The 14,092-nt window shown below is 37.8% G+C and overlaps 1 protein-coding gene across 1 annotated transcript in view; it reads left to right on the top strand.

Moving 5' to 3' along the window:
* LOC126335511 (serine protease snake-like) overlaps positions 1-14,092 on the top strand; it is a 317,108-nt gene that overhangs the window by 127,923 nt on the left and 175,093 nt on the right. The window contains exon 4 of the mRNA XM_049998866.1: positions 8,305-8,497. Within this exon, the coding sequence (XP_049854823.1) occupies positions 8,305-8,497 (193 nt within the window). The remainder of the gene's footprint in view (positions 1-8,304; positions 8,498-14,092) is intronic.

Here is a 14,092-nt window from a genome sequence, read left to right as displayed (position 1 = left end):
TTAATTTAAATGGCAACTATGTAGACAAGTAGTATTTAAGTGTGGCTTTCATCTGTATAAAATAAAAAAAATTCCAATACTTTATTTATTTTTAATTCCAAAACGTAATGTACTTTGTGGATAGCCCTCGTATGTCGTTTTGTTGCTGGTTTCCCAATGGTTTTAGAAATTCCAGTGGAATGTTAACTATCTCTTCTGCCCTATTTGGTCTTAAGTGTTCAAAGCTGTTCTAAATTCTGATTATAATACTGGATCCCCTACCAGCTCTCACTGCTTTTTCTTCTATCATATCATCACATGAATCCTCCACCTCATAGAGACCTTCAGTGTACTCCTTCAAAATATTCACTATCTCCTTTGCATTTAACAGAGGAATCCCCAATGCACTTTTAATGTTATCACTGCTGCTTTTAGTTTCACCAAAGGTTATGAATTACCCATATGCTGAGTCTGTATTGAAAATCTTTTTTTTTCCGATATCTTCATATTTTTTCATTCAGTTGTGTCACCTTAGGTTCCCAGCACTTACTATTTATTTCATTCCTAACTGACTTCCTGAAGTTGCCTGAACATTTTTATACTTCCTTCTTTTGTCAGTCAAGCAAGGGCACCAACTTTCCAAACTTTCTGTGGGTACATACCATTGATGGAATGTAGTATATGTTTTCTGAGGAATCTCGACATTTTTAAAAATAATTATCCTTCATTTATGATCTTTTATGAATACTACCTGTGTCATAAAGATCTGTCCTGTGATGAAGTAAAATATACTGGTACTACAAGCATATGTTGAGACTGCCCTAACACAGTCAGTACTACACCTGACTTAAAAGCAATAGAAAAGAGAGCAAACTCTGGTTAAAATGTATTTGGACAAATCAACAGATCCAGAGGCATATCATATTTGATGTGTGCCCGTCTTCAAAAATAAAAATCCTTACCTCCTAATATAAAATGTGTAATGTACCATAAACTAATGTAACTTTCATTACAGCAGACAGAAATAGAAATTTAAAGGAGTGTGTTGTAATTCCCATGCAATATAAACAAAGAAATATGTAGAGAAGCAATTTTCAACATTGCGTTTCAGCTTTCCACACACATCCAGTAATCACACAACGTTTGAAAACTGAGGTAATTTTTGACTGATGAAGAGCTTTTGACTGCCGCATTCCATCAGTAGACCTCTACTTTGTACTAGCTATCAATGCACTAATACCCCTTAAGTCTACAGTATAAGCTACCATGTGCTTCAAGCGATTGTCTCAACAAACAAAATGATAACAATCCAGATTACATGAAAACAATTTCACTGAAACCATAAATGACACTGCTGTCATGTTAAAAAGAAAATTACTATTTAGATAGTCTGTAACAGTCAGCTTCCTTGTATCTCAGATCATTCTTTATTATTGCCCAGTAGTGACAATCAGTTATTTTATAACAATTGTTGATGAATAGAGTCAGCATATTGTATCATGCCACTTCTAACAAAACATGAAAGCAAGTCAAAAAGATAGGATCCCATTCATTGTATAGTGCAGTTGTTATTCTTGGGAGCGCCTTCAACTTGGACAGAGAAAGGCAAGGAAGGGGTGTGTGTGGAGTGTGTTGGTTGCATTTGCACAGTGACATCTCAGACAATCAGAGGGCAGAAGTTTTAACTTTCATCTCAGCATTTTAATAGCTCATTATGTTTTGATAAAGGCAAGTGAGAAGTATTTATTTTATTTTGTTTTATCAAATTAAATATTTCGTGGATGCGGTGCACCCACAAGATTATGTATGCTGGTCCACAAGCCCAGACGTGCCAAGTAGTTGGCACGCATGCAGTCAGCTGAAGTATTTATTCTGTTACTCATGCTTTCTTTGCAATTACCTTCTTTGTACCTATGTTCTTCTTTCTGACTTCTATGAATTCCATTTTCATAGATGTTCATTCCTCTTCAAATGAACTGCCTATTGAGCTATTCATTGTCACAGTATCTATAGGCACAGAGTTATTAAAGCATTTGTCTTCATTCCTTAACACTTCCATATCCCACTTCTTTGCGCATTGATTCTTACTGACTTCAGCCTACTCATTTTATTACTAAATATTGATCAGTGTTTATATCTGTCCTGGGTGCACCTCACAGTCCAGCATTATATTTTGGTATCTCTGCCTGACCATAACACATTCTATCTGGAATCTTCCTGTCTCTCCCAGCTGTTTCCTAAGTATTCAATGTCACAAGCTGAAATTTATGGCAGAACTCGATTAGTCTTTATCCTCTCTCATCTCTACCACCAAACTCATGTTCTCCTATAATCCTTTCATCTACATCTTCCCCTACAACTGCATTCAAATCTCCCATGACTGTTAGATTCTCATCGACCTCCATCTGGTAGCCTAGATAGTTTCTCTGATGTTCTTAATGACCTGCTTGTTGACATTGACAGTAAACACTGCAATAAATATGCCTGGCTTAACATAATACTAACTGGAGATATAAACATTGACTTGCTATCCAATGACCCTGTATCTAAAAAACTAATGCTAATACTAGCTCAATTTAACTTAACATTTCTGATAAACGAGCCCACTAGAGAGGTCAATAGTGTAAAATCTTGCATTGATAACATTATAACTAACATGTCCCACTTTACATGCAGTGCATCAGTTTTGAAGCTTGTCATTTCTGACCACCACACAGTACAGGTATTGATAGAAGCTGAAAATCTTCATGTCAATAGAAAAGAGAAATAATATGTGACAAAAAGAATTGCCAATGATGACAATGTTAAAGATTTCAACAGTTTTGCTGGAAAGCTTACAATGGGGTGAAAAAACAGCATTACTTTCAGTGATTTTTCATCAGATTTTTATTATTGCTTCAATGTCTCATGTCCAGAAATGACCTTTACAGTAAATTACTGCAAAAAGATACAAAAAATAACAGGATAAATCATGAAGTAAAACAGCAAGAGAGAAACTTAGACTTTTCCAATGTGCAATGATAAATAATAACAATAATAATAGAATAAAGGTAGAATTTAAGAACTATCAGGATTACTATAAAGATCTTCTGCTAGAAACTAAAAGTAAATATGTAGCCACAATGTTAAGAAACTCTACAGACACAGGTTTAGCTGTTTGGAGAGTAATAAATAGCTCTAAGGATTGTAAGGACAGATCAAGAAGTGATTTTACTATAAACCAATAAAGGGCATATCGTGAAATGTCAATGTCAGATAGCAAATGTTCTTAATGAGTACTTTTCTTCTGTTGGAAAATCTGTCAATGACCATTTTAAGAATCTTCAGCATTCCAATCAAACAAAGCATATACTTTGCCCCAACCAATAACAAGGAAGTCAAAAACATAGTAATGTCATTAAAAAATACAAAATCAGCAGGCTATAATGGATTGTCTATCAGTACACTGAAAAGATGCATAGACAACATATCTGATGCCATGGCCACAGGAGTAAATGATGTAATTGCGTCAGGTTGTTTCCCAGATAGTCTAAAGATAGCACAGGTAACCCCGATTTACAAGAAAGGTGATAAATCTAAAACTGAAAACTACTGCCCCATCTCAATCTTACCTGCATTTTCTAAGGTAGTTGAGAAAGTTATTTATACTAGACTAGTGACATTCCTGAGTCAACACAATTTAATATTTGAAAATCAGAATGGCTTTATGAAAAACAAGTCAACATCAGTAGAAGCAGCACAATTAATAGACAAAATAATAATGGCCATAGAGAACAAGGAGTATGTAACTGGAGTGTTCCTTGATCTAGAAAAAGCTTTTGATGATGTCAACATCACCATATTACTTGACAAGCTGTGGAACCTGGGTATCAGAGGAACTGGCTATGAGCTAATAAAATTGTATGTGAGCAATAGAAAAGAATTTGTCTTGCTTGAAACAAACAGTGGGTCTTACAAATCTGAAATTACTGATATCAAATATGGAGTGCCTCAAGGTTCTGTCTTGGGCCCTTTTATTTTCTTGATTTATGTTAATGATATACAGTATTGTTCTCCCAACTGTACAAAAATATTGTATGCAGATGACACATCAATAGTGTGTAAACACAAAGACTATGAGAGTCTGGAGGTACTGTGCAACACTGTAACTAATGAAATAGTCAAGTATTTTAATGAAAGCCGTCTAAATGTAAGTGCTTCAAAGACTGCAATGATGGAATTTAACACAAGGAAACAAATAGAATTTGACATGAAATTATCCATAGGAAATGACATTGTAAAAAAGGAAAAACGAACAAAGTTCTTAGGAATTACAATCCAGGACAGCTTCAAATGGGACATGCATATTGATTCCTTAGCATGTAAGCTGTCAAAGAATGTGTTTGCTATAAATATGATTAGCAAATATTGTAAGGACATGTGTGTACTAAAAACTGCTTATCATGCCCTGTTCACATCAAACTTAAACTATGCTGTAGAATAAGTGGGGTGCAACAACTCAAGCCAACCTAATTACATTATTATATTAAAACAAAGATTCCAAGACTTACCAAGCGGGAAAGCGCTGGTAGACAGGCACAATAAAATAACACACAAACACACACACAAAATTTCTAGCTTTCGCAACGAACGGTTGCTTCTTCAGCAAAGAGGGAAGGAGAGGGAAAGACGAAAGGATGTGGGTTTTAAGGGAGAGGGTAAGGAATCATTACAATCCCGGGAGCGGAAAGACTTACCCTAGGGGGAAAAAAGGACAGGTGTACACTCGCGCACACACACACATATCCACCCGCACATACACAGACACAAGCAGACATTTCCTATATCTAGACTGAGCCATAGCATTTCCCCTTCCAGAGTTTTTAGCTTCCCTACCATAAGAAAACTTCTGACATCCTGACATTCCAAGCTCCAACTCTCAGATTGTATCCCTCATGGCATTTCCCTCTCAGAGATCCAAATGGAGAACTAATCCAGAATCTTCCTCCGCTTGAGAGAGCATAAAAACAATTTTTTTTTTCAGGCATCATGTCTTATGGACACACATTGTGTATCTTTAATGCAGTGGTTTCCATTCCTTTCTGCCTCCTCATGATTTGATCACTTTCCTTGCCATTGCCAGTCTACATTTTATATCCTCTCTACTTCGACCATCATCAGTTATTTTGCTCTCCAAATAGCAAAACTTCTTTTCTACTTTAAGTGTCTCATTTCCTAATCTAATTCCCTCAGCATCACCCAACTTAATTCAACTACATTCCATTATCCTCGTTTTGCTTTTGTTTGTGTTCATCTTATATCCTCCTTTCAAGACACTGTCCATTCCATTCAACTGCTCTTCCAAGTCCTTTGCTGTCTCTGACGGAATTCCAATGTCATCAGCGAACCTCAACGTTTTTATTTCTTCTCCATGGCCTTTAATACCTATGCCAAATTTTTCTTTTGTTTCCTTCACTGCCTGCTCAGTATACAGATTGAATAAAATCGAGGACAGTCTACAACCCTGTCTCACTCCCTTCCCAACCGCTGCTTCCCTTTCATGCCCATCGACTCTTATAACTGCCATCTGGTTTCTGTACAAATTGTTAATAGCCTTTCGCTCCCTGTATTTTACCCCGGCCATCTTTAAAATTTGAAAGAGAGTATTCCAGTCAACATTGTCAAAAGCTTTCTCTAAGGCTACAAATGCTAGAAACGTAGATTTCCCTTTCCTTGATCTATTTTCTAAGATAAGTCGTACGGTCAGTATTGCGTCACGTGTTCCAACATTTCTGTGGAATCCAAACTGATCTTCCCCGAGGTCAGCTTCTATCAGTTTTTCCATTCGTCTGTAAAGAATTCGTGTTAGTATTTTGCAGCTGTGGCTTATTAAACTGATAGTTCGGTAATTTTCTCATCTGTCAACACCTGCTTTCTTTGGGATTGGAATTCTTATATTCTTCTTGAAGCCTGAGGGTATTTCACCTGTCTCATACATCTTGCTCAGCAAATGGTAGGGTTTTGTCAGGACTGGCTCTCCCAAGGCCGTCAGTAGTTCCAATAGAATGTTGTCTACTACCAGGGCCTTGTTTCAATTCAGGTCTTTCAGTGCTATGTCAAACTCTTCACGCAGTATCATGTCTCCCATTTCATTTTCATCTACATCCTCTTCCATTTCCATAATGTTGTCCTCAAGTACATCGCCCTTATATAGATGCTCTATATACTCCTTCCACCTTTTTGCTTTCCCCTCTTTGCTTAGAACTGGGTTTCCATCTGAGCTCTTGATATTCATACAAGTGCTTCTCTTTTCTCCAAAGGTCTCTTTCATTTTCCTGTAGGCAGTATCTATCTTACCCCTAGTGAGATAAGCCTCTACATACTTACATTTGTCCTCTAGCCATCCCTGCTTAGCCATTTTGCACTTCCTGTCGATCTCATTTTTGAGACGTCTGTATTCCTTTTTGCCTGCTTCATTTATTGCATTTTTATATTTTCTCCTTTCATCAATTAAATTCAATATTTCTTCTGTTACCCAAGGATTTCTGCTAGCCCTCGTCTTTTTACCTACTTGATACTCTGCTGCCTTCACTACTTCATTCCTCAGAGCTACCCATTCTTCTTCTACTGTATTTCTTACCCCCATTCCTGTCAATTGTTCTCTTATGCTCTCCCTGAAACTCTGTACAACCTCTAGTTCTTTCAGTTTATCCAGGACCCATCTCCTTAAATTCTCACCTTTTTGCAGTTTCTTCAGTTTTAACCTACAGGTCATAACCAATAGATTGTGGTCAGAGTCCACATCTGCCCCTGGAAATGTCTTACAATTTAAAACCTGGTTCCTAAATCTCTGTCTTAGCATTATATAATCTATCTGATACCTTCTAGTATCTCCAGCATTCTTCCATGTATACAACCTTCTTTTATGATTCTTCAACCAAGTGTTAGCTATGATTAGGTTATGCTCTATGCAAAATTCTACCAGATGGCTTCTTGTTTCATTTCTCTGCCCCAATCCATATTCACCCACTATGTTTCCTTCTCTGCATGTTCCTACTCTCGAATTACAATCACCCATGACTATTAAATTTTCGTCTCCATTCACTACCTGAATAATTTCTTTTATCTCATCATACATTTCATCAATTTCTTCATCATCTGCAGAGCTAGTTGGCATATAAACTTGTACTACTGTAGTAGGCATGGGCTTTGTGTCTATCTTGGCCAAAATAATGCGTTCACTATGCTGTTGGTAGTAGCTTACCTGCTCTCCTATTTTCTTTTTTTATTCATTATTATACCTACTCCTGCATTACCCCTATTTGATTTTGTATTTATAACCCTGTATTCACCTGACCAAAAGTGTTGTTCCTCCTGCCACCAAACTTCAACCTATCCATTTCCCTTTTTAAATTTTCTAACCTACCTGCCCGATTAAGGGATATGACATTACACGCTCTGATCCATAGAACGCCAGTTTTCTTTCTCCTGATAGCGACGTCCTCTTGAGCAGTCCCTGTCCAGAGATCCGAATGGGTGACTATTTTACCTCCGGAATACTCGTATTTTACCCAAGAGGACACCATCATCAATTAACCATACAGTAAAGCTGCATACCTTCGGGAAAAATTATGGCTGTAGTTTCCTTTTGCTTTCAGCCGTTCGCAGTACCAGAACAGCAAGGCCTTTTTCTTTAGTGTTACAAGGCCAGATCAGTCAATCATCCAGAGTGTTGTCCCTGCAACTACTGAAAAGGCTGCTGCCTCTCTTCAGGAACCACACGTTTGTCTGGCCTCTCAACAGATACCCTCCCCCTTTGTGGTTGCACCTACGGTACGGCCATTTGTATCGCTGAGGCACGCAAGCCTCCCCACCAATGGCAAGGTCCATGGTTCATGGGGGTAGGCAGTTGAAACTATGTTTAAGGGCTTCAGAAATTATTATGAAACTTGTGGCATGCTGTAGTTACCAGTGATAGCTTATAGCCATTAGATTAGTTGTTTCTACCCTATGTTCATGTAGCTACTGCAAGGGAATATCGTTTGATGATCTCCATTGATACTGGGTTCACAGCTGTATTGAATCATTTAATTGTTTTAATGTTGCATGAAGCTGTCACAATCTTCAATATTTGCAATGCAATTACACAATTTTGGTCTTAGCCCTTAATCAAATGTCTTCACCAAAAATTTGTTGATGGCACATAGTCACAATCAAATTCATATCCCTAGCATCATTAGTAAAGGTGAATTGTACAACAACAAGAGAAAAAGGACAACTGCAAGTGGCTTTAGATCATTTAAAGGAGCATTGTTACGTCAGTTACACCTATTTTTATTGTTACAGATGGTGAACTGTGCCAGCTAAAGAATGGAGGCTCTGGGAAGTGCCTGCATATCAGTTTATGTCCATCAGCTATCCACAAGGTGTACAAAGGTATCGAGCTGGACATATGTGGCTTCCAAGGCAGCGTAGCTATCGTGTGTTGTGAAGATCCTGCTGCCTCCAAACAACTAATCGCAGGAGATCAACCACCTAGGTAAAAAATCTTACCTTACAACTCTTTTTAAATGTTGCACTCCACTGTTGTCAAAACTGTAGATACTAGTAAATACTAGTATAACTGAGTGACAGCTGACAGCTTTTAGTACATCATATGCTACATTCTTGCTGGATGCGATGTCAAAGAATATCTTGCATTAAAATTATGTCATGGCTGCATGTAGGTGCAATTGTACTGAATGTGCCTCAGCTGTGTTGACTAAGGGAATGTTGTAAGGAGTATTGTAAGTGTGATTGACACACAAGTGCCATACATCAAAAAGGCATCTCATAGAATCAGGTATACTGCTGGTGGTCTGCGACTTCCTAACATAATATTTCGATGTCGTAATTCGGCGTCTTCATCAGGTGTTCCCTGAGACTGGTTGACAAGCTGACCTTATCCCATATTTATGCCTGGGTGGTGTGTGGCGCTCCCTATGCCGTCAGCACCCACTGTGGCCATTTCTGGCAGTGGTATCAGTTACTAGACGCTCCTTCTTTGGTCCATGCCCATTCTGTCACTCTTCTGAGGTAGTGAACAACACAAGGTATTCCCTATTGGGTCCGCACCCGATAGGCACGATCCTGGCACTATCATGGCTCTGTTGAAGTTCCTTATGTCGTCCACGACCACGGCGAGGTTCTATCATGGCTGAGCCATTCTCCTGGCCTTCTGAACCCAGTATGCGCCTGTGAGGTGCACTTTCTGTGGCATTCAGCTGCTGTTGGGCTGCAGATTATAATGGCCATCCTCCAAGGAGCTTGCTGCCACCTGGTATCGTGTATACCATTCTGTTCCATTACTTAAGCCCTTGGACATCTGTAGTTCATTCCTGGAGGAGGGAACATGATAGAGAGAATTGCTGAAGGAGCACATTGTATGGTATATCATATTTGATTCATTTTAGTGAATCATTCTGATCACCTGAAAGCAGTTATAAATAATATATAGTTTTATTCAAGTATTTATCATTCATTACTCTGCATCACATGTAAGAAATTTTCTGTACCCAGTGGTCATTCTTCAATACTGAAATACATAGTGCCATAGTCTTAATTCACAGTAATTCCATTTTAATACTTACCTTACACCTTGTCACTTTCAGAGAATGTTTTCATTAACAGTTTTTCTAAACAGTTTGTAGTTAAAGGATGACTGCACCATACCTGGTTGCCAGTCAATAACCCACAAGAAAAAAGTATGTCACTGGTATTGTTATGCAGTATTATTAAAAAAGACTTTTCTCATGAACGGTGAAACGAAGAGTCCTTTATTGATACTGTGGCAGAAACAATGACACACTGAAACAATTGATCACTAGACTCAGTGGTGACTTCTTTACATTGACAGCAAACTTTTTATCTATCTATAATCAGCGAAATATAGATGTATTAGATTTAGTCAAACAGGCACAGATTACACAACCGAGAAATATTTTTTCAAAAGAGATAGCCCAAAAAACTCCAAAACCTTACACTAATTAGTCATAAGTCTCCAAGATCTAGTCATGTTCTCTAGTAGAGTATTAAAATCTTGTGCTAACAATACAGCACTGCCCTTCAGACATCTTTATTATAATTTTATGATTCAAGGCATTTTTCCAGTAGACAGAATCATGAAGACTTAAAATCAAGCTATAAAAATGGAAATAATCAAATCACCATTAACAGATCAGTTTCATTATTTTCAATCTCACAAAAATAAGTTACTTTAACTAGAATAATTGTAAAACAGACTCCATTGTATATCTGTTGCCAGTGATAGATAAAAGATTTGCATGCATACACTTCTGTTGTACTGTTACAAATGGCTGAATGGTCACAATTAACATTTATTTAAGATGATGTGCCATGGTCTGGAGTAGTTTTGTGTTTAGTGAAGCAGGCAATACAACTCATCAGCTTTGACTAATGATGTCATACATTAGTCATAGGTAATAATGTCGTCACTTTCAGCCATAGATAATAAAACAGTTCTTTGTTCCAGATAAGCTCTATCATTGTACATTAAAATAACTGAATGTGATTTTAAAGGAGATAACTACATAATGCTCAAAATATTCTTCATGTGCATTTATTTGAATAATTGTTTGTTATTCATTTGGTACTTAATTTCATTCTTAGTGATATTGTAGTAACTTGGACTATTAGTTTCTTATTTTAGGACAATTTTAGTATCTTATTTTTGTTTTTATATAGGGATTTATCTGTTCCAATGAACCTGGATCATTTGAGAGAGGCTATAGGTGTAGACATGCTGGCCATGATTTGTTTTTTTACAAATGTGTGGCCCCATTGCTGGGTGTGTTTGATGTCGTGAGTGCAGCGCACTTATGTGCCTCACAAGTTTATCTCATCGCTGTACTCACGACTTATTTGTATGGCGCTGCAGCAAAGATTGGTTGTGGTGGTCCATTAGATGAGAGATGTGGTTCAAAGAATCTGTTGTGGTCGAAACTGACGAGTCGCATTTTGGCAAAAGGAAGTACAACAGGGGGAGCAACCTCCAGTGGGATTATGGGTTTGGGGGGCTGCAGCTTTAGGTCAAGAGTGTGATGAGGTAGTGTTTAAAGTAGTACCCAGTCAAAGGAAGGAAGTTTTGGTCAGCTTAATTGAAGATCACGTTGCAGAGGATTCCATTGTAAGTGCAGATGGTTTTTCTTCATATAGGGGTTTAGGGGAAAGGGGTTATCAGCATGTTATAGTTAATCACAATATTGAGTTCAGATCATTATCCACAGGGACTTGCACAAAGAGCATAGAGGGTTATTGGTCAGCTGTGAAATAGCTTGTAGGGAAGGGGAAATGCCGGATTTCCACACTTCAAAGTCACTTAGACGAATATTCATGGAGGCATAGTATTCCCTAAACATATTGCTCACGTAAATGTTTTGTTAAATGTGTTGGGCAAATGTACTGTCCAAAAAATGTTAGATAATTTGAGCTTCAGTTCTTTTAAGAAGTTCCAATGTGGTAAGTTCAGTTTTTCATTTATATATATATTGCCCAAACTCTTTGCCTTTACAAATGTCTGCTTGTGTCTGTGTATGTGCGGATGGATATGTGTGTGTGTGTGCGAGTGTACACCTGTCCTTTTTTCCCCCTAAGGGAAGTCTTTCCGCTCCCGGGATTGGAATGACTCCTTACCCCCTCCCTTAAAACCCACATCCTTTCGTCTTTCCCTCTCCTTCCCTCTTTCCTGAAGAAGCAACTGTCAGTTGCGAAAGCTAGAAATTCTGTGTGTGTGTTTGTGTGTTTTATTTATGATGCCTATCTACGGGCACTTTCCCACTTTGTAAGTCTTGGAATCTTTGTTTTTAATATATATAAAATAGAAAGAAACTTCCACATGGGAAAAATATATTAAAAACAAGATTCAAGGATTATCAAGCGGGAAAGCACCAGTAGATAGGCACAATGAATAAAACACACACACAGAATTTGAGCTTTCGCAACCGGCGGCTGCTTCATCAGGAAAGAGGGAAGGAAAAGGAAAGATGAAAGGATGTGGGTTTTAAGGGAGAGGGTAAGGAGTCATTCCAATCCCGGGAGCGGAAAGACTTACCCTAGGGGGAAAAAAGGATAGGTATATGCTCACGCGCACACACACACACACACACACATACACACGCATATCCATCCATACATACACAGACACAAGCAGACATATATGTTAGATATTGCTTAGCTATATTTTCATCCCTCTATAATAATATATATTGTTAGTGAATGTCACCAGGGAAAACATGAAGATTGTCTGAGGAAAGGGCTGAAACTGGTTGATAATGAATAAAAATCTGAAGATGCAACTGAGCCTGTTTTTATTTGATTTTTAGCGTGTCTGCTTGCGTCTGTGTATGTATGGATGGATATGCGTGTGTGTGTGTGTGTGTGTGTGTGTGTGTGTGTGTGTGTGTGTGCGCGAGCATATACCTATCCTTTTTCCCCCCTAGGGTAAGTCTTTCCGCTCCCGGGATTGGAATAACTCCTTACCCTCTCCCGTAAAACCCACATCCTTTCATCTTTCCTTTTCCTTCCCTCTTTCCTGACGAATCAGCCACCGGTTGCGAAAGCTCAAATTCTGTGTGTGTGTTTGTGTGTTTTATTCATTGTGCCTATCTACCGGCGCTTTCCCACTTGGTAAGTCTTATATATAGAAAGAAACTTCCACATGGGAAAAATATATTAAATTAAAATATATTAAATATATTAAATTAAATAATATTAAATATATTAAAAACAAAGATTCCAAGACTATATATATATTAAAAACAAAGATTCCAAGACTTACCAAGCATCTCTGCTTGTGTCATGTCAAGACATGTCTGCTTGTGTCTGTGTATGTGCGGATGGATATGTGTGTGTGTGTGTGTGTGTGTGTGTGTGTGTGTGTGTGTGTGTGCGAGTGTACACCTGTCCTTTTTTTCCCCTAAGGGAAGTCTTTCTGCTCCCGGGATTGGAATGACTCCTTACCCTCTCCCTTAAAACTCACATCCTTTCGTCTTTCCCTCTCCTTCCTGAAGAAGCAACCATCGGTTGCGAAAGCTAGTAATTCTGTATGTGTGTTTTGTTCATGTGCCTGTCTGCCGGCGCTTTCCCGCTTGGTAAGTCTTGGAATCTTTGTTTTTAATATATTTTTCCCATGTGGAAGTTTCTTTCTATTTTATATATATATAGCTCTTTCTGCCATTGGTAGTATTACTATCTACGTAAGAACAGACTATTAGTGACAGCAGAGGCAAAAGAAACAACACATGTAAAACTTGAATCCCGAGCTTCAGTTTGTTTATATAGTTCAACTGAACAACAGGATATTACTACTAATGAAAATGAAGAAATTGACATATGGTAAACATGTATCCCCTAGAGCAGTTAACCAATACAGTTCGAATGAGGTTCGAGATACAACCCATATATATATGTAACGTGAGGTATTCTGTGCTACCAGTATTTCCATCCATTTTTTCTCCTGCATTTTCCACTTAAATAATACAATACAAACATGTGATATCCTTAACGTGAAAATACTACTTGTCTTGATATATGTCAATCATATTTTTCATCTTTTGTATTCCTTTGTTTCTGAACAGTCTTGTCAGCTCTTTCATCTGTGTAATAAATGCTCTCTGGCCAATTCTGACATCATTGGTTAAAGCCGATGAGTTGTATCCTCTGCTTCACTAGACCTGTAGTTTTGTATAGCATTCTGGTGTTCTTTCCTAAAACAATCATACAACATATAACAGGTAAGTAATGAGTCAAACAACTCTCTTTCTCACTACATGTGGGTCTTGTAATCTTACCCGTCCACACACCTCTATTAAAATTCTCTCTATCTCTCTGCATAAGTTTTGAAAGCTTTGGAGGCATAAGATATACAAAAGAAAAACTTTTGTAACTATTTTCGTTTTCTCTTGTTGTTGTTGTTAGCTGCTGTTCTCACATCTAGGGGTACATTACTGTGGCTGAAATTTTGACTTAGTGGGTGCCAGATGACTAAATAACTGATGAAGATATGCCTGTATTATATCGAATTTTATTCTTTGTCACATTTTTTAATATCACACTATGGCTGAAATTTTGACTTAGT

This window comes from Schistocerca gregaria, chromosome 2 (assembly GCF_023897955.1).
Source record: "Schistocerca gregaria isolate iqSchGreg1 chromosome 2, iqSchGreg1.2, whole genome shotgun sequence".
NCBI lineage: Eukaryota > Metazoa > Arthropoda > Insecta > Orthoptera > Acrididae > Schistocerca > Schistocerca gregaria.
Note: the sequence above shows the minus strand (reverse complement) of the source record. Positions and strands in the feature narration are given on the sequence as shown.